Consider the following 26,132-nt stretch of genomic DNA (forward strand, 5'->3'; position numbering starts at 1 on the left):
CCTCCTCGGCACCGACAGGGAACGCGCGCGGCCCCTCACCTTCACGTAGGTGCGCTCCGTCTCCAGGAGCTCCCCGATCACCTTGCGCAGCTTGTCGGCGTCCGTCAGCTGCCTCGTGGCGGCCGGCGCTGGCCCACCGGCGTCCTGGGGGGGCGGGCTCGGGTCGCGGGGGTTCATCTCCTGCGGGCTGCGGCGGCTCGCGGCCCCCGGTCCCGCACCCTGTGGGCGGAGCACAGGGAGGGCGGGCGGGTGAGGCTGGTGCTCAGGGGCGCCCGGTCTGGCCCGCAGCCTCCTCACAGGGCGCGTCCCTGTCCTGGAGCAGCCTGGGCTGGGCGTGTCTCTGCTGCTGCCCACCGACAGGCGCCCCCCCCCGCCGACACCCACCCACTGCCGCACGCGGGCACGGCTGGCGTCCCTGCGCGGCGGCAGACACCTCGGGGCCCAGGAGGGCACGCGGCTCCCCCAGGGCGGCACGGCCAAGACAGAGCGCCTCCGTGCGGCGCGGCCCGGCCCGCCCGCCCGCCCCACTGGCCCAAGCAGGGCTGGGTCTCCGCCAGGAGGCGAGGCACCCGCCCGGACGGACACGGACGAGATAGAGGGGCGTCGTCGGCGCCTTTCGCCCGCAGACCAGGCGTGTCAGCCGGCAGACCCCCAGGCGGTGCACACGCACGCTCTGTCGGGGCGGGGACGACTCTGCCAGCCGTCCCCATCTCCCCCTGTAACAGGGTGCAGCCAGGAGGGGAGCCTCAAATAGGGATCTGTAGTAAGACCCAGAAGAGCCTGGAGGTAATTGGCTCCACACCACAGAGCCACACCTGCCCAGAATCTGGCAGCTGTAGCCAATTGTGAGAGGAGCCGGAAATGGGGCTTCAGAGGAAGACTGGCTCTGGGATTTAAACCGAGATGTGGCAGCCATTTGAGGGGGAGAACCATGCGCACGGCCCTGCAAGAGAGAACCCCACAGCTTTAGCAGAGTGAAGCCTCTCGCGGCCCTGAGGGAGAGAACCACGCGGCCTTGACAGAGTGCAGACTCCCGTGGTCCCGGGAGAGAGGACCACGTGCCTTTGCCAGAGTAGGGACCCCCGCAGCTTTAGGAGATACGGTACTCTGGACTAGGCAAAGGGGGAAGGAAGGAAGGACTGTGTCTGTCTGTGGGTGCTTTAAGGGACTTTAGGATTTTTGGTGAAGACATTAGGTCCCTACTTTAAGTTTGTCTAGCAGTAAATAAACGTTTCTTTTCCTTTTCACAAATCTCTGGCATTGAGAGACGTCTTTCCTCTGGCGGCGGACATAACAGATCTGGGGGCTTCTTTCAGTAATAGTGTATCGTCTCAGCCCCCCCTTGTTTGTTCTGTAACACCCCAGTTGCTTCAAGGGCAGACAAACACCACTCCCCTCGCAGGCTCAGGGGTCAGTGGCAGGCCCTGTCCCCTCCTGACCTCCGTCTGGTCTGGGACGCCGGGGCCCTGAAACAGAGAACGGCTCCCGAGCACACAGGCCGTGGACACCCGGGGGGGGGGACGACCCAGCGCCCCCTGCAGGCCAGACCCCCTGGGCCGGCTGTGCCCGCAGCGGAGGTGTTTGCAGCTCTCCACGGGTCACGCAGAGGCTGTTCTGCAGCCCGCGCTCCCGTCCGTGGCGGTGCCCACACACACTGCCCGAGGGTGAGGGGTCTCCCTGGAGGCCGGCTGGCCGCCCACCAGGACCGGCTGCTCTCCGGCGCCTCCGGCCTCAGCCGTCCTGGGCACAAAGCGCCTCCCACAGGGGCATGTGCACGGGCAGGGCCGCGTCCCTCACCCGCCCGCCCCGGAGACGACCCTGACACGCCGTCCCCTCGCGGGCTCGGCCCTGGAAGAGGGACACCCGGGATGAGGACACCGCCTACAACCGGGGCGGGGCAGGCGCCAGGACCCAGATCAGGAACGGCGGCTCCAACCCTCCCAACCACGGCTGCTGCTGCCGGCACCGGCCGCTCTGCCGAGGGGGGACTGGTCACCTGCCCGTGGCACTTGCCCGTGGGCCCAAGGAATCGCCGACACCGAGGCCCCACAAAGGAGCACTCGCGGAACGAGCACGGTGTCTCCACACGGCTCCCGACGCAACCACGTCCCTAAACACACGGTTTAACTCGGCCTCCCCGAAAAGAGAACGGAGCAAGCAGACCCACTCGCACGCAAACACCCACAGGTGCTTCCACGACCCAACGGCAGCTCTCGAGGCCACTGCCCCGCAGCACGGACACGAGGGGACAAAAACCTCACAGAGGGAGGACCCCTGGTCCCCGCCCCCCAGCGACCCCGAGCACAGGCTGCTGGGAGCCTGCACAACAAAGGCACCGGCCCGGCCGGCACGGCTCCGGCCCGCTCCCAGACCCAGACCCCGGCTCAAGGCCCGACAGCACCCACAGCTGCCTGCCACACACGCACGTTAGTGAGCTGCCGCCCCTGCCTCAGGGCCCACCAGGCCACCGTGCGCCTTCGAGGTCCCAGCCTCAGCCAGGCTGCCGGGTGAGGTCCTGCCTCCTGCCTCCCGACCCCCGCCCCCCGTAAGAAAAGGCGACAGCTACAGCCATGCGGTGCGGACCACACCAAGGTCAGGGTGCTCCAGAGACACCACCCCTCCAGCCTCCCCACTCCCGCCCCACCGGAGAGTCCCAGAAAGCGGGGTGGGTTTCTGGGTCTTCCTTGCCTCTGTTCCACCGAGAATGCCTTCAGGTCTCCATTTTAGGGGGGCGTGCAGGAGTCTGCCCCCCTCCGTCTGAAACAGGCCCGGGGGGCTGGGCCAGGGGTGGCTGGGCTGGCCTTCGTCACTCCAAACCTCCCCCTCCCCCCAGTTCCTGAAAGAGGCTAGGCAACACCTTCAGCGCCCCAGAGGACGCCTGCAAATCCCTTTCACACCTCAGGCGCCCCTCCTCCCTGGACAGGGCCCCAGGCGGAGGACCACGTGGGGGAGGGGAGCAGTCTCGGCTTGCGCTGCCGTCTCCGTAAACCCGCAGGCCGATCACGAGCGATGGAGTCCAGACGGACGCAACCTGTTTATTACCGTCCGTTACAAGTCATTTCAGTGACAAATTAAAAAACACGGAATCACAAGTTATAACGCACGTTGTGTTGAAAGGTGTTTACTTTCGCCCTGGCTGGCGAAGCTCAGTGGATTGAGCTCGGGCTGCGAACCAGGCATCGCAGGTTCGATTCCCAGTCAGGGCACATGCCTAGGTTGCAGGCCATAACCCCCAGCAACTGCACATTGATGTCTCTCTCTCGCTCTTTCTCCCTCCCTTCCCTCTCTAAAAACGAATAAATAAAATCTTTAAGAAAACTTAAATAAAACTTAAAAATAAAAAATTTTAAAAAAGGTGTTTACTTTCAAGGCTCTTAGTAAAGTTTTGCTTGTAAACAACTGAAAAAGATGTCAAGAATTTCGTTTTCCTAAAATATTACCCCAAAATCACCTTACCAGGAAATAAAATAAGCAGGTCTGCTTTAGAACGCATCCAGGGATTTACATATTTCCGGCAGCTCCTGAGTCACCCTGTCCGCCCCCTCCCCCACGCCCCCTCCCCCACGCCCCCTCCCGTGGTCAAAGGACATCAACCTCCACCCGGCCCCTGCCAGCGTGGCTCCAGGCTCGTGGAGCCGTGCGAGGGGCCAGAGCGACCTAAAATCTGACAGCGTGAGGACCACGTCTCCAACCCTGAGGGCTACCTGGTGTCCCCATCACCCCACACCCGGCACGGGAACCAGACACACCCAGACGGGGTGCTGCCCGGGGAAGTTCTCAAGGGACCCCAAAAGCCAAGCAGAGCCCAGGTTCCCCCCAGGGGGGCGAGGAACCGACCTGACCCTGCGGCAGGACTGGGGTCATCACCCTGGAAACAGAGAAGCCGGCCCACCCTCAAAGCTGTCCCAGCTCGAGACTAAGAATAACCCAGGGACACGCGGAGCAGGGCGCAGTGGGGGGCATGGTCTGCAAGGCCACCCCCCTCACCGCCCCCCCCAGATGAAAAGGACGCTCCGCCTGCCCTGAAGGGCCCCGTGGACCGGCTGCTCTCGGAGCGGCGCCCCCGCACAGACCCTGCCTGCAGCAGGGGCTCCGAGTCTCAGAACCGTCCCTTTGAGGCCCCTTTGAGGCCGGCAACCGCACACCCCCGCAGACTTCAAGGGGCCGGCCGACCTGAATCCGACAGCCTTCCCTCGGGCCTTTTGGAGACACGCCCCTCGGGGACACGTGGCCCCTCAGAGCCCCCAGGACGCAGCAGGGGCCCCGCAGCAACCCCCCCCCCCCCCCCCGGAGGCATCCTCTGCAGAGAAGCCTCCGGGGACAAAGGCCGCTCAGATGAGTGAGCCACACTCACTGTCCCCGTCCCCTGGAGGGGCACGGAGTCCAGCAGCAGGGGACCTGACGAGGAGGTGAAACTACCAAACCCCCGACCGGACCCGGGTGAACTGCTCTGTACCACCCACCCCCCACCCCGAGGTCCCCCCCCGGGGGGAGGGTGTCTAGTCGCACTCCGGGGAGCAGCGTGGACGAGGCCGGTCGTCCACACGGGCCGTGAACACGGCCCCTGAGCGACCCTTCTCAGGCCCCCGGCCCCAGAGGCGGGCACAGCCCCCCTCCAGAGTGCCCGCAGCCCCTCGGATCCCCCAGGGGAGGCGGGGACGGGGGACGGGGACAGGGGATGCCGCCCTGACAGTAACACACTCATCTCAACAGCAGAAAGACAGGGAAGTGCAAAAGGCAGCTTAAAACAACCACACCTTTCTGCCATGAAGAAAGGAAACACTGACACCCCTGTATGCTGACAGCCAGCACCCCACCCCCACGCCAAACTGCGCCCCCCCCACCGGGCTCCCGAGGCACAAAGACAGGACAAGGAGACCGGGACACCCCAAGCACCCTCCTCTGTGTCGAGAACCGGACGCGGCCGGACAGCATCCGAGCGTGCTCACCGAGCGAAGGGACCCGCCGCCGGGGGCCCCGGCCCCGGCCGCCGCCCTGGGCTTGCTCTTCATCCTCCACAGCGCGGCCATCGCAGAGGCACGACCCACCTGCCGTGCTCGGCACGGACGCCGGAGGAGGGCCCTAACAGGCTCCGCGGGCACCGCCGACGCCTTCCCGCTGCCCAGAGGGGCCGCCCCCACGGAGCCGGCCCTGCCCCGGCAGGGCGCTCGGCCGCATCACCACGCGGGCAGGGCACTCGGGGACAGGGCTGCCCCAGCAGCTCCAGGGCGGCCGTGGACAGGGACCCGCGACCTGACGGCACCTGGCCGGCCGGCCGGAGTCCCAGAGAGGACGGACCAAGAGGGAGGGCGTGAGGGCAGCGCCGAGACGCCTCCCCGGAGGAGCCTGCGGGGTGGGCCCGGGTCAGCTGACCGGCGGCCGCCTCCCCAAACCGCTCACCTCCGAACACGCCCCCCGCCAGCGGGGAGCAGCCCCGGGCGCCCTCTGCACAGTGTCTGTTCTCCCGCTCCCCGAGAACGCTGTCCTCACCAGAGCAGGAGTCCCGACACAACCACAGCTGGGATCGGAAGGAAAAAAGGGTTTTCGGAACAAAAACGTTCTGAAAACCACTCTGGCACGCCCGCTCCGTGGAGACGGCGCCGCCTGCACGGGCTGCCGGGCGCCCCTCCCAGGGACAGGCCGCGGGGTGAAGAGCAGGGACGGTGCGCGGGGCCCTGGGAGGTCCTCCCGCGGCAGCGGCCAGGGGACCAGGCGGCAGACGGAGGGAAAGGCCGGCGGCCGCCCCCCCCCCGCCGAGGTGCGCAAGCCCCACCTCCCCAGATTGTGGCCCCCCTGACCCCCCCCCCCTCCAGGAGCCCACGGCCAGCTGCTTGTGCAGCCCCCGGAGGCCAGGCAGAGCAAAGACTGCTGTAAAAAAAAATGGAAAACATGGAACTCCAACACGCACTCTTTATCCTGCCGGGTATTTCGTAAAGCAGTTCACTGAGGAAAAGCAGCAAAAATGTTCCGTCAGCAGCTGTCGTGTATTTTGCCAAAGTCAGAAGTGAGTACTTGTTTTATTTCACTTACAGGTTTACTCGTTTATGTACGCATGCATTGCAACACCCAGCCTGCTGCATTCGAAACCATCCTGCCCCGCGCAGGCAGCTTCCCGTGCAAACAGTTTCACCTCATTCTCGAGAAAACACACCCTGACGTGAGAGGCACCCACGAAACACTCGACCCGAACCAAGAAACCTCACGTACACACACCTGCTCTGACTTCGAACCACGAAGGAGGCCTCGGAGGCTTACGAGGAAGCTACTAGCGCAGCTGGTGAGCACCCGCCGCACCTGGCTCCGGCCCCGCCCATCGACCGGTCCCTTCCCTTCGGAAACCCGCCCCAAACGCCAGGCGGCAACCCTCGAGCGGGGCGGGGCGGGGCGGGGGCGGGGGCGCGGGGGGCAGGGCCGTCTCAGCAGGGCCGCTCCCAACGCTGGGCCTGGTTTTCCCACCTCAGAGCTGGGCGCCCTTCAGTGCGTTGCTTCACCTCTCTGTTCCTGTGCGAGAGCAACAGCGGTCGTCTCCGGTCTCCGGTCTCCGGTCTCTTTGGCGGGGAGGGGGTTGGGAGGGCGGGTTGGGCTGACCAGGAGCAGCGGCCAACCTACTCACAACGCGCCCAGCACGACACCCACTACGGACGCACCCCTCGCCCCAAGGGCCCTCGCCCCAAGACAGGCTCGCACAGTCCGCACCCTCTCCTTCCGGATGCATACCCTAGGCAAGAAACCCGACTCCCAAAAGGCTGTTTTAAGCCAGGAACTTGGGTCACGCGACACGGACTCGAAGAAAGAAGATGCGGACAAAACCAGGGGTCGTCTCCAGGTGCGGCCTCACACAGCGCGCCCCAGCCCAGCCCCGCCCCGCCCCGCGGAAGGACGCGAGGCGGCCGCGTCCGTGCAGCGCCCTCTGACCTTCAGACACAGCGGCTGCCCCCACAGCGACCCCGAGCAGCCGTGAAACGGTGTCCCCGAGACCCGTCTGCTGCAGGCGAGCTCTTTGGGGGCGGGGGGACGAGCCCCGGGCAGACAGACATCACCCCGGGGCCTCCGGCCCCCTCTCCCGCCCCTCGACGCCCTGCGCTTCCCCCGGACGCCCTCAACCGACAGCCAGGTAGAAACCAGACGCCCCAGGTAACGAGCATTCAGTGAGCAGAGGGCCAGGAAGAGGAAAACCAGCCTGTTCCTAAACCGCACTAGAAATTCAGATTTAACGTTTTTAGTTTCAATAACAAAAGAAGCCAACAAACATCCTTCAATACGCCCTCAGTCTGGAAGTCAACTGCTTCCGTCCAGGGCGACTGACCCTCCCCCACCAGGAACGCGGCGCCGACGGGAGCGCCGGCCGCAGACGTGCGGGTCTGCCCGGCTCTCCGGGGGGCGGGGGGGCGGGGCTTAAGAGACTGAGACCGCGCAGCTCGGGCCGCGGGTGCTTTCGCCAGCACTCCTTCCAGACCCGCCGCGTGCTGTGCTCGGCGGAGGAGGGGCCCTGAGGAGGAGGAGGGGCCCGGGCCAGGGGTCGCGCACACAGCCCCCGCACTCGGGAGAGTGCGGCGGGACGCACGGAGGGACAGGAGGGCCCCGCGCGGACGCGCAGGCTCTGAACCGAGGGTTCACGTCTGGGCGCCGTGCCTCCATCCTGAGCGCGTCGCCCCACCCGCCGCCCCTCCGAAGACGGGGCGCGGGCAAGAGCCACCCCAGTGCGGAAGGGAAGAGCGCAGACCGGCAGGGCGGTCGCGTCAACCTGCCAACACTGCCGCGAAGGAGAGGCGAGTGCACGCAGCGCCGGAACCGCACCCGCCGCTCTGGCTGGGGAGGGGTCTTCGGGCCAGGGACCCGGGGGTGGGGACTGCACCCTGGGGGCGGGATAAGAGGAGGCTGCCGCCACACTCCCTGGGACCCGGATAAGGGCACAAGGAACTGGGGAAACGGAGCCGCGGCCCGAACGCCAGGAGGAGCGTTCTCACGCAGCCGAGCCACAGAAACACCCCCCCTCCCCCCTCCCCGGGAAGACGCACGCTGACCCCAGGAGCCGGGCCGCGCCCTGCGGAGCCCTCAGAGACACAGGCCCACCCAGTGGCTGAGAAGCCGTGTCACCACCCGCGGGTGGCAGAGGGACATGGCCTCCCACCCCGGGACAGGACTCCCTCCCACCTGTGCCTCTGTGAGCGAGGCTGCCACGAGGACTTCCCGCCTGGCCCGGTGACATTTAGAAGCAAAACGCTGGGGCCGTGGGGGCTCGGCCCACGCGTGCGGCAACGGGGCCGAGTCGGGGGGCGGAAACGGAAACCGCTCACCTTGCTGCTGTGGTCTGCGTCGTCGGAGGACTCGGCGTCGGGCCCCTCCGTCCCCTCGGCCACCGCCTCGGCGCTGCTGCCCTGCCTGCCACACAGGCCGTGCCCTGCGGGAGGGGAGCGGGAGTGAGCGGGGGTGCAGGGGACAGTGACGGCCCCCAGCCCGCCGGGGGCGGGGCCGGAGCTCACCCGCTGGCTGCCCGTGCGTTGTCATGCCTTCTGAGCTGGACCTTCAGCATCTTGGCTCCAGGTCAGTTGTCACTAGGTTTACTGTTACTACTAACCTCGTTATGCTGCAAAGTAGCCTAGCGCTAGCCCTGGAAATCCCCGACCTGCCGTATTGGAGGTGGACCCAGGCCCGCAAGCACCCGGGGAAGCTCCGGGGTCTGCACTTGCCAAGCGGGGATGGGGCAGCACCACCTGCCCGTGATCTCGCTGCGCCCACGCACGGGAGGAGGCAGCATCACTTTGCCGTGCGGGGCTTCCTGGGGCTGAAGGGCGTCTGACCCCGGGGGTCCACACACGCAGATTCAGACCAGGCAAGCGTGGGGTCGGACCCGACACCCCACCTCTCTTACACGCTCCCCAATGGCCCTGACAGCACCACAAGTCCACGGGCTGCACTGGCGCTCCAGCCAGGTGGACACAGGATTCCCTGGCCTAGGGCCGTCACCGGCGGGAGAGAGAGAGGCAAGCAAGCGGCAGCATTGCTGCCGGAACTAAATTCACGCAAGAGCAAAAGGCCCAGACCCCGGGACTGGTGGTACAGATGGAGGAGCAAGCCTGGGTGCCCTCCTGCGGGCCCTGAAGCTGCCCAGAGACCTAGCAGATGGGGGGGGGGGGGGGGGCCCAGAGCCAGGCTGGGCAGGGCCTTCCACCGCGCTTGTGGGCCGGCAGGCGGGCATGCCACCTGGGCCGCCTGACAAACAGCAGGGACATGAAACTGGACCCCGGCCCACAGCGCCAGCCGAGCCCTGACGCGCATCTCTCGGAGGAAGCCGCAGATGCCAGCGCCTGCTGCTGCCTGGGACAACGTGGCCGGAGACCCGAGGAGCCCAGGCCACGTGGGGGAGGAGGGCGAGTGTCCCCGAAACGGAACCTTTCCTTGGTCGAAAGGCTGCACAGATGGAGGGAAACACACTCCAGGCGGAGAAGTCACCACCCACACGTCGGCAAAACGTCACAAGACGTGGGGGGCCCCTGGGACTCGCAGGCTCCTGTCGCCGAGCGCCCGGGCCTTTGCCCCGTCGTGCTGCCACTGCGGTGGAAGTTGCCCAGATGGGAAAGAGAGGGCCGGCCGTGGATGTGGGCAGGGGGAGGAGAGGGGTGTCCACTAGATGACAGGGCCCCGCCCCAGACCCTGGGCTCTCCCCTACCCGGCCCAGGCCCCGCTCTGGCCAGCGGGACACGGGGAGACGTGCGAATTCTGAGCTCGGGCCCCAGGCCACCCTGCAGTTTCCAGTCCAGCCCTGGGAGCCCTAAGCCCACCCCAAAGAGGCCCAAGCTCACATGTGAGACCTCAAGGACAGAGGGGACCAGCTGCTCCATGCGGCCACCGTCACCAGCCCAGGGCAGCCCACCTGTCACAGCGATATGAGAGACTCCAGGCAAGGACAGTAGGGCAACCCCGCCCCCAGGGCCCAGAGGAACCCCGGTGAGTGCCAGAAGGGCTGGGGGGAGTGGGGCTGGTCACACAGCAGGGGCAGGGACAGGACCCGGACAGCCACCTGCAGCCAGCCAAGAAGGGGACGCAGCCAGGGCAGCAGCCAGGCGGGAATAGAGGGTTCAGGGAGCAGGGCCTGCCACAGACCTCAGGAAGCACCCAGATGCTCAGGTTTTGGGGGCGACCCCTCCCCCAAGCATCCTTCCAGACAGGAGGCTGGCCTCCAGCAACAGACACTGCAGGAACAGCCTCGGCCCTCGGATGCTGGCACCTGCGGAACAGCCAGACAGCCCCCCCAGCAGTCAGACACTCAGACCAGGCAGCCAAGGGCAAGGCTGAGCCGGCACGGGGGCGGGGCCACCTGGGGCAGAGGAAGTGGACCGAGGCAGCAGGGAGCGGGGGCAGGGGACGAGGCCAAACAAGCAGGAAAGGCAGCCCTGGAGCAGCGGGTCTCCTGGGACCCATGGGACCCCAGGGCCACCGCCACACAGCTGCACAGAACGCTGACTCCAGCAGCAGGTGCGGCCGCATTTCTGCTTTTACGGAGGACTTCGCATCCTGACAGATGTTCTTGTGACTGAGAACCCCTCTGCAGCAGGCACGGGGGACAGACGGTGAGACGAGGGGTGGGGCGCACATCAGCCCCTGGGACTCACACTGCGAGGAGGGGTGTGGCGCCCGGAGACAGCAGGCGCTGCCGACACCCCCGAAGGGGACCGGTCTGCCGGGGGCCTTCCTGCCCCACGGTCTCTGCTCAAGGCCCTTCCTGCAGTGTGGACGCCGGCTCCCGCCTCAGGCTGCAGCCCACTGGGCATAGAGACAGGTGTGGCCAGGCTATCCGAGGGCCGAGCCACCGGCCACCAGCTGTAACACACGGGCCAGGGTCAGACACAGCGCTGGGTGCCCCCCGGTGGCCCAGGAGGGCGGGCACTCGGCTGGCACTCTGGGGAGCAGACACGGGGCTCCAGCGGGGAGCCTGCCCTGCCACCTGGTCGGCAGAGTCCACTGCCTGGTCAGCAGTGCCCCCGCCCCATCCCCACAGAGGTCAGCCGGGCGGGGGTGCCGCTGGCCGGGCTTGAGACACGAGGCCGCACGGGGCCCTGGAGCTGGAATGGGGCAGCTCGCCCTCGCGTGGGCTGCTGGAGGGCTGTGGGCCCAAGTTCCCTGGCCTGAGGGTTCACCTCAGCAACGCACACGCTCCGCCAGGATGCTGTCACTACTCGTTGGGGCGCAGAACCAGGGTTCAGACGGAGCACTCTGCCGTTCTCGGCCCTTCTCTCAGAGGGGGAAACTCGTGCCAGGGAAGGGTGTCTGTGCCAGGATTCCTCCTTCTAAAACCCTGCTTGGGCTGTAGCCTGCCACCCGGGTGCCCATGTTCCCTGTGGCAGCCGGGACTGGGTGCCGGAGGTCCCGGAGCCCACCCTAGCCCACCGGGCTGTGCCATCATCCCCCTAGGAGGGCCCGGCAAACACAGTCCCGCCAGGGCTCTCGGGGCAGGACTGGCGGAGCCCGCGCACTCCGCCCCGACTCTGCCCCATGAGGCGGGCCGGCTGCAGGGCAGCCCCCCCACAGAGGGAACCCAGCCACGGCTCCCAGCTCCCCAGTGCCCCTGACACGTGGCAGGCCCTCCACCAATGGGCCGAACACCCACTGTGGCCACCTGGGGGTGCTCCCTGCATCGCCCCGGCTGGGTGCTCAGCGGGTGGGAGTGTCCTCCCGTGCACCAGAAGGTGGTGGGTTTTATCTCCGGCCGGGACGCATAAGACCGATGGGTGTTTCCCTCTCTCCCCCTTCACCCCTCTCACTCTGTCTTCCTCTCTCAAATCAGCAGAAACATATGCTCAGGTGAGGATTTAAAGAAACAGGTGGTCCCAGCACCAAGCCCCGGAGCGGGCACCTGAGAGGCCTTGCAGTCCCAGCGGCTCCCGCACGGACACCCAGGCTGGCCCTCCCTGCTCCCTCCCTGCTCCCTCCAGGCTGCAGCCTCCCTGCCGCCCCCTCGCCTGCCCTGCCCTCTCCAGCGGCTGCATCCTGTTTGTGCGCTTGCCCTTTCATCTCGCTCCTCAAATGGGGACCAGGAAGTGGCCGCGACCGGAAAGCAGAGGAGACCCAGGGGGGCCTGCTCTCAGCAGCCAGCGCCGCAGGGCTGAGCATTTGAGATTCTTCCGGAACTGATTCACGGTGAAGCCAACGGAGCAACCGCACCAGAAAGCCACACCGGGACCCCGCTCCGCTGCTTGACTCTCGGAGCAGCGTGCGGCCCCGTCTCCCCGGGGGGAAGCAGCGAGGGGCCCCGTCTCCCCGGGCAGGCCCTGTGCTGGCGGGTCCGGGGGCACAGCCAGATGCCAGAGGCCGAAGTGGCCGCAGACCACAGAGCCGCACTGCAACGCAGACGGGGGACGTCCCCGCGGCCTGGCCATCACCGTGACCTCCACCGTCTGACACAGCGCCGGGCGCAGAGCGAGCACCTGACGGCCAGGCAGGGCCACTCGACCAGAAGAAAACCAAGCAGTGAGTGGGGGGACTTGGCCTGCGGCCTCCCACGGCACATCTGGAGGATGGGGAGGTCAGAGGACAACTTTAAGACTCCAGCACATAGAAAAGGTGGACACGTATACACGCCTGTATTCTAGAACAACTACCTATACAGAAATATGTTTTTAATTTCATACAGTTTAGTCCCGGCTGGTGTGGCTGAAGTGGGTTGACGGCTGGCCTGCGAACCAAAGGGTCGCCAGTTTGATTCCCAGTCAGGGCACAGGCCTGGGTTGCAGCCAGGGCCCCAGGAAGGGGCATTTGAGCAGCAACCACACATGGATGTTTCTCTCCCTCCCTTTCTCCCCGCTTTCTGCTCTCTAAAAATAAATAAAACCTTAAAAAAACAAACCTTAAGAAACTAAAAAGTCTGACGCCCCATGGGGCGTTTTTGAAGACAAGGCACGCTAACGCAGTGACCACCTTCAAAGGGGCCGGCAGCCAGCCGCTCGGTGCCAGCCGGCGGCCCGGGTCTGTGGGGCCCCAGGTCCCGGCCCCGGCGTCTGCGCTGCCCCTGCCGTGGGCGAGAGGCTGTGGGCGGAGCAGAAAGGCCCCAGGGGGACTGTGCCCCCAGGACCCCGCATTTCCGAGAAGACAGGCCACTACCAACCTCGCTTTACACCCCCAGCCCCAGGAAGGGCTCAGAGGGGCTTAAAACCCCCCGTGAGCAGCACGCACACCCGGGCTCCATAAAACCGTAACTCCCCAAATCCGGTCCTTCCCAGTCTGGCCGCAGAGACACACACCTGCAGGAGCCGGTTCCGGCCGAGCCGCCGCCCGCCACCTAGTGGCCACAGAGCAGAACAGCCTCCGGGCCCCGCCCTGCAGCTGAAGACACAGGGCCGCTCTCTCCGGTTCTGCCAGGGCCCTGGGCGCAGCCCCACCACTCGGAGTCCAGGGGAGTCCAGGGCGTCAGCAGGGACAGGTGTGGCTGCGGTCCCGGGGCCCCCACAGAGCCCCAGACGGGACACCAAGTGCCCATGTCCTGCCAGTGCGGCCTGCAGTTGGATTTTGAAACGGAGGGCTCTTTTTCTTTAACCAGAGTTTTTCAAAGAAGATGAACTCAAAACGCCAACCCACTGAGGGATCCCCAGCTCCGGGCCTGGGCTGCTCAGGCCCCTCCCGCCCCCCGGGGATCCAGAGGAGGGTGCCCTCCCACCCCGTGGGTCCCAGGGAGGCTGCAGGGGCAGGGGGCACTCAAGCTGCTTCCTTTGGCTTGAGTCCCAGGCTGCCAGAGGGGCAGGGAGGCCAGGGCTCTGAGTGCTGTCCACTCTGGGTGTCTCCTGTCCTCTGCCACGCACACACAGGGGACGGCCACATGCTCCGCAGGCATAGGACTCAGAGCCCCTCCCAGAATCCCGGCACTTCTGTGCCCCTCTCTCTACCCACGGCCCCGAGATGGCAGGTGTGCCCGGCAGCAGGGTGTGACACGGCCCCCCAGCACCAGCACCAGGGCCCCTGCCCCGGGCACCCATCCCAGCCTCACCTGGGCCACCGGCGAGGAGGGCGAGGGGGCTCTGGCCGGGCTCGACGGGGCCGTCGGCGCGGTGCGGCGGGCTCTCCAGCGGCGGGGCGCCCCCCTCCAGCGCGGGGCGCGTCCTCACGAGGAGGCTCAGGCTGGGCTGCAGGAGGAAGTCCCTGAGCGCTGCGGAGCTCAGGGTGCCGACTGCGTGATCATTGATCTCGAGAATCTCGTCTCCCGCCTTCAGGCCTGCAGCGGAGCAGAAAACACTCAGTTTCACAAAGCGTCAGCGCAGGGGCGGCTCCCCTCAGAGCGCCGCCGGGCAGGCGCCCCCCCCCCCCGCCCTCTGCCGCGGGCTGGGCGCTCCCACACACAGGCGTGTGCCCACGCGTGGCCAGTGGGGGCCCTGGGGCCTCGGGTGCAGGAGAGTCCGGGGGCGCCTGCGCCCCCATCCTGACGCCCCAGGGGAGCCCACTCGCTCCTCCATGGGTGTGTGGGCTCCCAGCACCTGACGATGTCTCCTCACCCACGCCACTTCGGGCAGTGACCCTAACGTTTCAAGAGGGAAAGGGAGAAAAGCTCTCCAGCCACCCTGCGGACATGCTGTCCACACTCACACACACGCGTGTGGCTCAGCTGTCGCCGCCCGGGCCCTCTGAGGAAGGCCCAGGAGCCTGCTTCCCCACGACAGACGGCGCCCTGCTCCACAGGAAGACGGCAGCTTCCAGAACCGGCTCTGATCACTCCCTACACTCCCCCGACTTTCTGAAACTGCGTCAGGACTTGGAGAATCTTGGGGAAAGTCCCCGAAGGTTCTGTGGCTTGTGCAAAGCAGGCTGGGAGAGCCACCCACATTGGGACCCAGGGAGCAGCCCAGCCTCGGAGAGCAAGAAGCCACAGCCGACCCGGAGTGGTTCCATCCAGTGGCAGAAGGACATTCCGGAAGTATGAGAAAGGGAGAAGAGGTCAGGGAGAGGGAAGATGCCGGTGTCCCGGCGGCTCAGGAGAGAGGGGTCTAAGTGTTGCTCTACAGACTCACTGACAAGCTTCCCTGGGGCGGGGAGCAGAGGCAGAGACCGACGATGAACTGCAGACACACAAGCTGGCCAGGCCCTCGGGTGTCCCGAGCCCCCCCTCTGGTCGCGCGGAACAGAGGAGGGGAGCCCTTGGGGAGGGCCGCCCGGGGGGGGCTCACCTCCAACAGCCCGAGTGACACCCTGGCCACCTGGGCCCAGGTCTGTGACTCTCTACCATAACTCACTGCAAGAAACATAGGGGGCGGGGGGGGGGGGGGGGGCGCGACGCAAAAGAAACAAGAACGTTTTTCTCGTACCAGGGGTGGAGTTCTGAGACACCGACAGGTCCATTTCTAAGTAAAAGATTTTAACGTCGCAAGACTTGAACTGAGAACACAAAGCCTCTGCGTGTGAGAAGTTCACTTAATTTTTTTAAGGCTTCTCTCGGAGACAACCCTTTTGGTTCGACACCAGACGCGGCAATGTAGGGAGCAACGGAGAGAGCCTTCGAACCCCAAAGCGCAAGTGAGGTTTGTGTCTACGAAGGGCCAGGCCCGCCGTGACGGCGGCGCAGCTGCGTGGGGCTGAACGGCGGCCCCGAGAGGACACGCGTGGCCCCGAGCCCGGGGACCTCGAGGTAGGATCGTGCCGGGGGTCTGACGGGCCCTAAAGCTTACAGCATCGACAGGGCCCTTGTCTGAGAGGCAGAAGAGACACAGAGAGGAGCAGCCGCGAGGACGGGGGGCAGAGGCGGGAAGGGTCCCCCGAGCCTCCGAGGCCTGGAGCTCCGAGGTCTGGCCGCCGGACCGTGGGAGGTCAGCTTCGGTGGCTCGTAGCCCCCGTCTGTAAATCGGTCATGGAGGCGAAAGCAGGGGCTTACGGGGAGACAGCCTGGCAGGGGTGAGCAAGGGTGAGCCTTGCCGGGGCCTCTGTCACACCGTCACCACGCGGCAGCCCTGTGACCGTGAGCACGTCACAGGCTCTCTCCCAGACCCAGAGCCCTCGTAAGTGGGAGGAGGGTTCAGGGGTTAAATGAGAGTCGGTCAAACAAGCCATGTGTGTGAGACTGGGCAAGAGCTCAGGGAGCACCGGCTCACTGCTGACACCTGCTGGCAGAGACAGGAGCGTGCTCCTTCCATAGGGACCCCACCGGCTGAGCTGGTGAAGAAGGGGCTGAGGCCACCACGCCCAGGGGCACCAGAGATGCATGTGCAACACGCCCTCTGGGGCGACCACCATCGGTGTGGGCGCAGCCAAGGGCAGACCCAGCCCCGAGCAGGGCTGGGAGGGGCAGGACACCGGAAGGAAGGAACCGTCAGCCCCACACAGCCCAGACTGAAAGCCCCCGGGGGCCCCCAGAGACAGGTAAAGGAAAACCACAGCAGGGGCATCAACACCGACACAGGGCCCGGGGCACGCGCCGCACTCCACCACCCCGACCCCGCCACACCCCTCCTGGTCACCTCAGGCCTCTGCCCTGGCCATCCCAGGGCGATGGCCGGCCCGTGCTCCGCGCTGTGGCAGGCGGGGGCCCGTCCAGACCCGGGCGCCAGGACGCACCGCTGGGAGCGAGGCTGCTGTGCAGCAGGCGACCGTGGACCCAGCGGAGGAGCAGGGAGTCCAGCAGCCACGTGGGCCAGGCCGCTCCTGGGGCTGCACTGGGCTGGACCGCAGCCGCACGTGCGTCCAGCTCTGCCCCAGAACGTGGCCAGGCTTCGGTCCCCACTCTCCTGTCCCCACGCCCACCCCAGGGACGGCAGCGCAGCCCCGCTCCGGGGGTCCCGTCCGTGGGCTCTGGGCTCAGCAGTGGCAGTGTGGCCTCGCCCGACGGGGGCCGGAGCACGGGGGCTTCCCAAGTCCTGCGCAGGGTGAGCCAGGACCCCCAGCCTGTCCCGGGAGGTGGGGAAGGACAGCCACTTCCGGTGAGCGTGAGTGCCCCACCGGAGTCCAATCTGAAACCCAGGAGTGTGGCGTTTCTTACACACCTGACTTTGCACACAAGCCCACAGTCCTCAGGTCCCTGACGAGACAGCGTGCACACGGCTGTCCCCAAGCACCTGGGCCCGTCCTCCTCGCCCACCAAGGGGACACCCGAGGCAATTTCAGACAGACGGATGGACAGACAGGGCACACAACGACTCACCTCTCTTGGACGCGAGCCCAGTGTCCTTCACACTGTCCACGTAGAGCCTCCAAACACCATCTTCGTCCTCGGAGGACAGAAAAAACCCTGGGGACAAGGGACAGAGGGGACATCACGCTCTGAGCCTGAGCTGGCGGCAGCGCTGCTGGTGGGGGAGGCGGGGCTCAGGGCCACCATCCCCCTGCTGCTCACTCGGCTCCCCGGGGCGGAGAGGAGGGTCTTCAGGTCCCTCTAACGGAAGTCACCGCCACCCCGTGCACCGTCCTCACAGCGCCCAGCAGCGCTGGTGGAACACGGCTGTCTCGTTTACCCAGCTTGCCGGTAACCGCCACGGTGAGGGCCCCTTGGTCTGTGCAGCAAACCCCCGTCCCAGGGCGTGCGTGCGTGCGTGTCGGTCCCTACGTGCAGCCGTGTTGGTGCCGACTCAGGCACAAGAACCCCACAGACAGGCTGAGCAGCCGCTGCCTCAAGTCCAAGACCGTGGTGAGGCCCAGCGACTCCACCCTCCACGAGTGTCTGGTCATCTCGCCCTCGCCCTGGTTCCCAGGGCGCAGAGCCCGCCCGCCCAAGACTCCTGGGCCCTGCCGCACCCTCCAAAACCAGGGCGAACAGGCCCCCAGACCGCGAGGGGCTTGGGGGTCCGGGCGCTCCCGGTCCTCTGGCCTCAGGCCCAGTGGCCCTGTCCCTGCGCAGGTCTCACGGGACACCTCCCCTGACCGACCAGGGGACGACCCCAGCCTGGCCCCCGGGGCAGGATACCGCGGCTGCGAACCCACGCTCTGGCCCCCGGGGCGGGATACCGCGGCGGGCACTGTGAAGGGCGAGGGGAACGAACGCAGCTGTGAGGCGCGACGCGGCGCAGCTGCGGGAGGAAGCGGCCCCGTGAGGCCGACGTGTCTCGAGGCTGGCGGCGGAAGGAACACAGCGGAGGGAACGCGGTGGCGCGGCCGCCGGACGCACACAGAGGAGGAAACCCGGACGGCTCATGGCGGACCACGTCGTGACAGGCGTCTGCTTTCTGTTCAGTTCACGGGTCCGGGGAACAGGTCCCCGCACACAGGCCCAACTGCCGCCGCCCACGCCGGCCGGAGCTCCCGGACAGACGGACTGACGGACGCCGAGAGCACAGGCAGTGCTGGCCTGAGTCCCTGCCTCAGTGGCTTGCTGTGCACCCCGCTCCTGGGGCGGCTGTGCCCCTTGGGCGATTTTTCAGGCGGCCCCCACGCCCGTGAAAACAAGGTCACACGCGAGCTGGGCTTAACACGGGGCGTGTATCTGCATTTCCACAGAGAACAGTTCTTCCTCTCGGCTGTTAGAACAGATGCGGAGCCAAGAGCTACGTCCAGGACAAGAATGGACGGAACTCATCCAAATCCAGGCGCTTTCTCCCTAAAACGTGACCCTTCTGCAAGCGCGGAGAAGGGGCGGGCAGCCCTCGGTCAGCAGTCAGACTTCCATGAGTCGGCGCTGCCCACAGCACGCACTGCCCCGTCCGACCCGGCGTCGGAACCGGGAACCGCCCGGGGTCGGGGCAGCACGGCCCCGGGTACACCGCCCCGACGGCCTGTACGTGAGCGCGTGTTTGCACAAGCCCTGCTCTGACTCGGAAGACGCCGCAGACCAGAGAGAAACACACGTACCGTAATTGTCGCCAGCCGCGTCTGACTTCTCCATCTGGATGTTCTGAGTGACTTTTGGACAAATTTCAATTTCTTTGTACAGCTGGAAATCAAAGAAGAGTCTCATCAGGATCCCATTGTGACACGTTAGAAACAGTCATCGTTTTGTAAATCTGTTTTTCACCATCCATGCTCCAAGGCAGATTACCGTCACACCCCAGGGTGTTTACTGAACCCTCGAGTCACGCCCCGAACGGAGCCACGGTCCCGGCCTCTGAATAGCTCCTCCACGCAACCCTGTGTCGCTCCAGATGTCTTTGCTCCCCTGCAGCCACCCCAAGCCTCCCGGGCCAGAGAAGGTGACCTGAGTCCAAGTCCGAGGAGGCCCTGGCCGGGGGCCAGCTGGCGGAGCACCAGCCTGCGCACCAAAAAGCTACGGGGTCCATCCGGGCTCAGGCCGTGCACAAGGGGCAACCAACCAATGTTCCCCTCTCCCCCCATCCCACCTTCCCTCTCAGACCAGTGCAACACCCTCGGGTGAGGGTCTGAAGGGAGAAAACCAGGAAGAGGCTGGGTGGAAATCAGACTTGGGTGGTGAGCTCGCTCTGGCGTATAAAGCCGCTGGATCCTAACGTTGGGCACCTGACACACAACGTCATTACACAAGTCACCTCAATAAAAATGAGTGAACCCAACCAACGTCCAACGAGGTCAGGGAGAGGTCACGGGACCCTGACGTGGGACTCACGGAAACGGGACGGTCTCGCGGCTTCCGCTCCGCTCTGCCCACACTCCGTTCGCCCCGAGTGCGCGGCAGGGCCCAGAGGCACAGACAATGCACGGCACGAGACAGACAGACGGCAGTCAGAGACGAGGGACGAGGGACGTCCTCCTGCAGCCACGGGGCCGCACCGGCCTCACCCAGGAGCCCCGAGTGCACTCCCGGACCGACCCTCCAGGAGCCCCGGGAGGCCCGGGCTCACGGAGCAGGAAGCTCGTGTCGGGGAATGTCCCTGACGCCTCCTTCTCGCACGCCGGAGCGTCACCACCATGGACGGTGCCCCTAAGTCACCGGCGACCCCGTTACAGCTGCAGAGAAGGTGGAGGCAAGGGAAGCACTCTCTCCCTGAGCTTGTGCAGCCAGGAGGGCGGGCCAGGGTCTGAGCCCTCCCCACCCCTCCCGCCGAGATGGGACACCAGGGCGAGGGGGACAGCCAAGGGCCACTCCCGACACTGACGACTGAAGTCCCAATCCGAACGAAGGTGCTGGAGCTGTCAGGAGCTTGGGGACTGCCGCTCGGCCCGGCAGCGCGCAGTCCGGAGCCCCGGGGCCGGCCCGGGTCTCCGGTCCCAGGGAAGGGCGCCGGCTCTCCTGCCGCTCTCCCAGGGCACCCCACAGGCGGTCGAGGCGACCACCGTGACGAGGGTTCAGAAGGCGAAGAGCAGCCGGGACGGGAGCCTGGGAGGCAGGGAGGCGAGGACCAGAGGCCCCCGCTGGCCGATCCTCCCCGCACGGCCACGCCGCCGCGACCGCGACCGGACGCGGCCCCTCCACGGGCAGCGCGCTGCGTGAGGTGGGACTGTCGGGGCCCCACTGTCACACCTCGGAAGCACGGTGCACACAGGACAGTTCTGCAGCTAAAGAGGTCCACCGTGACACTGCCCTTCCGTTCAGGAAACAGGGTCACCCGGATCACGACCACCGCACAGGTTAAAGCTCAGGACGTATCTCCTAAGGCCACGACGAGCAACCGACCGCTCTCCCCACTAGGGGGCAGCACGTCCCCGCTCGGCCCTGGAGCCTCCGGGGTGTCATCTGGGGCTCTCCAAGGAGCGGCGGCACAGCCCCGGGAACAACCTCCCGGTCCGTCCAGGGCGCTGCAGCGGGCGGGGAAGCGCTCGGGCGTTTCCACCCCTCTCGGACACGCGGTTCAGAGCACGGCACGGGCCCCTGAGCCACGGCACCTCCTCCGGCTGAAGTTCAGTTTGACAAAAGCACCCCCAGAACACGTGAAGTCCAGTGCACGTCCCACGTGCCCACCGCATCGGACTGGAGACTCTGAAACTCGGATTTTTACACGCACGCACGCACGCACGCACACACCCCTGACGGAGACGGCTCCCGCACGCCCTCACGCCCCTCACGCCCCTGCGTGTCCCCGGACCAGCGAAGGTTGCGCGCTCTCCCTCTTTCCCAAAGCCGGACTAGAAGATCGTCAGGTCGGAAGGAATGACTGATCACTCGGGTCCCGAGTTGCACACGACCCCGACCTCTTCCCGACCTCTTCCCGCCACGTCTCCCTTGGGGGCCTCGGCCAGGCCCACCGCCCCCCACGGCCTGAGCCGCAGCTCACCGGCCTCCTGCCCTTCAGCCCGCGGGCCACACGCCGGCCACCTCGAGCGACGGGAGCTGAAGTGAGGGACACCCTCCTCGCCCGAGACTTCCCTGCTCACCGAGCCCCTCTGTGGTTGGGCCCGCGCCCCGCCCCCTCACCCCTGCACCCCCAGAGCTCCAGGCCGCGCCCACAGGCCCCGCCACAGACCCCCCCCCAACACCACCCCTGCGGCTCACTCACCTCCGCTCGGACGCCACCAGGTCTGGGAGCAGAGCACCTGCTGCGTCCCCGCGAACCTGCAGCCGCTCTCCGAGGGGCAGGCCCTCCTGGGCGCGCCCCAGCGCCCGCAGCAGCTGCGGCCGTGCCAGGCACACAGCACACGCGGGGCCCACACCTGCTGCACGGACGGACAGACCACCCGTCCTGTCTCCGCAGACCCTTCCTTCCGCTGCCCCGACCCGGAGAACACACGTGACGCGGCTCCGAGAAACGCCCGTCTCTCCACACCCCACCACCGCGCACGGACGGGCCCACAGCCAGCTCATCCCACACACCACACGTCGTAGGACACAGAGGACTCGGGGACAGCCATCAACAGACGGGTCCCGCTGGAGGACGTGACCTCAAACACCGCGGCCACCCTTGTCCGTCCAGCACTGACCAGCGGTCGCTCGGTCAGGAACCACAGGCTGAGGCGGGCACGCTCCCCAACTGCCCCCGGGACGCCGCGGGCTCAGAAGACCCGAGGCAGAAGGGCATGACCCCCAGCGGATGCCCTCACACAGGCACCGCATGAGACCGGGCACCCACAGACGGAACCCGCAGGGCCTGGCAGCCCCACAGGGAACAGCAGCAGCGCCACCCACAGGCGGAGTGCAGCATCTGCGGCAGCCACGAAGCATCTCGGGCCACACTCACAGCATCAGCCGCGCCCCCCGGGGACAGTCGCGGACGGAACCTCGGCTGCTCCACCAGGCTCTGCCCGCACAGCGGCAGCTGGCGGACCCGCCGCTGGGCTGAGTTACTCACCAAGGTGACCGGTGAGCACCTGTGCTGTCATCATGTTAAAAGTGTAGACCATGCAGGTCGCCCCAGGTCAGCTGAACAAGCCCTCGGAGGTGGGCCTGGAGGCTCCGCCCTCAGAACCCCGAGCTAAGGACAGGGCGCAGCCGGGGCTCGAGGGGCAGACCACCACTCGTCCCGGGGCCACCGGAGCGGGCGCGTGCTCCCTCAGGGACGGCTGCGCTGGGGGCCACCTGCAGCAGTTGAGAAGGGACGCCGTGGTCTCCGTGTCGTAGGTCCTTTTCAGAAAGTGCACCTAGGACACGTCCGCAGGATAGCAGGCACGAGCCGTCCCCTGCAGCGGCCGAGGCCGCGCGACGGCCGACACCCCACCCCTCAAGGACGACGTGAGCGACACAGCTCCCACAAGGAGTCCCACCGAGCGCCCACGGGGGGCGAGCCACCGGGGAGGACCTGGAAGCGGTGTGGCGGGGACCCCGTCCTTTCGGGCAGGGGCGCGTTAACCCAGCACGCCGAGGCGGCTCCAGGAGCTCCCCCAGCCCGACCAGCACGGCACACCCGGCACAGGAGAAAAGGCTCCCCACTCTGAGAGCGGGTGCCGGCCGGGGCTTCCCCGGGGGCCGGGGGCGGGCTCATCGTTGTGATCGTCCGGGCAAGGCATCATGGAAGCATCGCAGAAACCCACCCTTCCACGTACTTCATTGGAAGCACGTTAAGGGACAGGAGGAAACCTTTTAGGAGAACAGAAACTTTCTAAATCATAAGCGTACCGATTTGTCAGAACTCATCAATTGTGTGCTTAAAATTGGCGAGTGTTCTTGCACAATAAGTACAACTCAAAGGAGTTGATTGAGCCCTGGCTGGTGTGGCTCAGTGGACTGAGCGCAGCCTGTGAACCAAGGTGTGCCCAGTCCGATTCCCGGTCAGGGCACAGGCCTGGGTTGCGGGCCAGGTCCCCAGTAGGGGGCGTGCAAGAAGCAACCATTGGTGCGTCTCTCCTTTCTCTCACCCTTCCCCCAACTAAAACTAAATAAAATCTTAAAAAAAAAAAAAAAAAAAGATTGAAAACAGAATTCCTACTAAATTCAAACCACACACTTCCCCTTCCCAAAGACGGTTCCCTGGTCCAAGCTTTCAGTTCTGCTTTCTGCAGGGACAGGCGGCGGCGGCTGCTGCTGCTGCTGCTGCTGCTGCTGCGGGGGCACTGTGGCCACGCCCGCGGCCACGCCCATGACCACACCCCAGCCCACGCCGTGCCCAGAGGACAGCAGCTGGGGGGTGGGGGGCGGGCACCTCAGGGCCTCGGGAGCACAGAGCCAGCAGCGCCCCCTCCAGGCCACACCAGGCTCCCTCCCGCCCCTCTCCGGGGGCTGCACAAGCGCCCCTGGGCCAGCAGGCCAGAGCGTGTCCCTCCGTTACACCACAGCAGCCACATACCGAGCCCCTGCTGTGCGGGCCCTGACCTCCCCTCCTCACAGAACCTCGGAGACCGGCGTTACCACCTCGCGTTGTGCCAGCAGCACGCCACCAGGAGGCCGCGAGTCAGTGAAGAGCCCCGGCCCAGCGAAGACCCGAGGCCCACCCCCGGAGAAACGCAGACGCTGGTCCTCGTCCCGGGCTCCAGCTCGCAGCTGCGAGGGGCAGGGCCTGCGCCTCACCGGCACCTTCTTCGCTCGGCCGGACCAGACACTTCGGCCCCCACCGGCGGGGGAGGCTCAGCTGCCCTCCGAATCCCCAGACGAAAACGGAACGGAACCTCGGGGAACCACGCTCCAGGGGGGTCTGGGCCTCCCTCCCTCGGACACCGAGGTGCGCACCTCACACAGACAGAGGTGGCGTTTCCGCGCTGCGGGAGCCCAAGGGACGCAAGGCCGCCCCACCACCCCAGGTCCCCACCACCCCAGGTCCCCACCACCCCGCCGCCCTCCCGGAGGCTCAAGGCTCGCTGCCGTTGGAGCTCTCTCCGCTGCCCCGCCCCCGCACTCAGCCCGAGCACACGTGTGGCTCGGACCCCGACTCCCACAGGGCGGACACGCACACAGCAGCCACACGCACGCACAGCATTCACACGCACACACAGCAGCCACACGAGCACAGCAGCCCCACGCACACACAGCAGCCACACGCGCACAGCAGCCCCACGCACACACAGCAGCCCCACGCACACACAGCAGCCACACGGGCACACGGCAGCCACACTCACACGCAGCATTACCAGCTCGTGGAGGTCCTCCTCCGGCCGGGGCACGTAGTGCTGGGCTCCGCGCTCCGTCAGGAAGTTCAGCCGCAGGTAGTGAGCCGAGGGGTCCAGCTGGTGTGCCTGGGACGGGGTGGGGGAGGGGGTCCAGCAGTGAGCGGGGGTCGCGCACGTCGGCCGGCACACGTCGCGGACTCCCCAGAGTGGTGCAGGTTTGGTGTTTTTCTTGGGGGGGGGGGGGTAAGGTTTCCAAGAGGCTCCCATCCAAACCCACACTGGGCTCGGTTCTCACCCAACACGCGGCTGGCATTCCATGGTGCCTCGAGGCTCACCTCGCCGGCCTGAGTCATTTCGGCTTTAACTCAGGTTCCGCGGCAAAGGCCACCGGACCCCACAGGCCCTTCCACGCCGTTCCAAACCCACGGCGGCGACCAGAGAACCAGGCGGCGAGAAAGCCCAGGACACCCCAGTGGTGACCGAAGAGCAGCCGAGCCAGGGCCCGGCTCCAGCCGCACGGGGACTGCGGACAGCCGTGCGGCGCCCCTCGGCACGCCAGCCCGCAAGGTAACCACCCACCGCACACGGGGCACGCTCGGCCCTTGTCCTCCGGAGGTCCGTCCTGAAGACGCGGCCAACGAAGCTGGGGCTTTGGTGCCTGGAGTTTGCCCCCAGAGCACCCCGGAGCCGGGTAGGAGTGAGGGGAGAACAGGGTGGTGACCGGGAGCCCTGGCGGGGGGCACGAGGGCTCGTTCCGTTTATGCTCTGCTTCCTCCCACGTTCAGAGTTCTCCCTACACACGTCCTCACTCCAAAAGCTCCACTGACGACAACTATTTCAGCCTACGTGGAATCAATTTTCACCCATTTGATACTCTTCTTACTTAGCCCGCCTCCCCCCATACATTGTTAAAGCCAAACTAAAAATGTCCCAATAACTGTCTCCGCAATGGTCACTGAACCACAGGGAGAAACCCCCCAAGTGCGCCGGACGCAGCGTGGGCACCGCAGCTGCGGACACTGAGGCACGGAGGTGCCCGCGGGGCCACACAGCCGGGGCGGCAGCTCCCTGAGTGGGGGTGCGAGCGCGCAGGCCCCTGCAGGCCTGCACCAGGGAGGCAGGCTCCTTCTGCGCTCCCAGCGGGAGGGCAGAGTGCTCTCCACACGCACCCCTGGGGACCCCGACGTGGGCCCGGAGAGTGGAGTGGGGTCGGAGGCCAGCGCGCCCCCATGCCTCTGGGCTCCACTGTCCACACTGCAGGTCAGGGAGGCCCAGCGCCTGACGGGCCAGACCGTCCGTGTCGGGACAGTGGGGGCGGGCAGGGGGCAGGCGGGGAAGCCCAAGGCAGGAAAACCTCCACGTGGGTGCCCTGCAGGGGGGGACGAGTGGGGACACCTCCCTCCCACGGCCAGCCCTGAAGCGGAAGCGAGAACCCCAGCAACCCCCTGGCTTCCGAGGGCGGTGGGAGGAAAAGGGAAATGAAACGGGGCCCTTGGAGGACTGGCACCTCCACCTGGAAACCTGCCGTCACCGCTGCAGACACTCGGCACACGCCCAGCAACAGCTCCCTCCGCCTGCCTCCCGGCCCCCGCATCTCCTCAAGGGGCCCCTGCCTGCCCCCGAGGCCTCGGGGTGGGGGGTCCTGATGAGACCAGAGGGCCTCGGCACCCACGAGGGGCCAGTGAGCTCGAGGCCCTCCCACCGCCCACACCCAGTGGGGCCCGGGGCCCGCCGAGGGCCCGGCTCAGGGTGGGCAACAGTGCGGACAACACGGGTGGCGAGCACACCCGGCTGAGGGGGTGAGGGTGCTTCCTCCCGCCGCCCTCAGCCACCGCACGCTCCAAAGG

General features: G+C 66.7%; 1 protein-coding gene across 1 annotated transcript in view; it reads right to left on the bottom strand.

Moving 5' to 3' along the window:
* TIAM1 (TIAM Rac1 associated GEF 1) overlaps positions 1 to 26,132 on the bottom strand; it is a 61,716-nt gene that overhangs the window by 12,559 nt on the left and 23,025 nt on the right. The window contains exons 10-15 of the mRNA XM_028503933.2: positions 24,307 to 24,411; positions 18,754 to 18,835; positions 17,114 to 17,200; positions 13,979 to 14,203; positions 8,298 to 8,401; positions 40 to 219 (exon numbers count right to left, since the gene is read on the bottom strand). Of these exons, the coding sequence (XP_028359734.1) occupies positions 40 to 219; positions 8,298 to 8,401; positions 13,979 to 14,203; positions 17,114 to 17,200; positions 18,754 to 18,835; positions 24,307 to 24,411 (783 nt within the window). The remainder of the gene's footprint in view (positions 1 to 39; positions 220 to 8,297; positions 8,402 to 13,978; positions 14,204 to 17,113; positions 17,201 to 18,753; positions 18,836 to 24,306; positions 24,412 to 26,132) is intronic.

The sequence above is a fragment of the Phyllostomus discolor genome, chromosome 2 (assembly GCF_004126475.2).
Source record: "Phyllostomus discolor isolate MPI-MPIP mPhyDis1 chromosome 2, mPhyDis1.pri.v3, whole genome shotgun sequence".
Lineage (NCBI taxonomy): Eukaryota > Metazoa > Chordata > Mammalia > Chiroptera > Phyllostomidae > Phyllostomus > Phyllostomus discolor.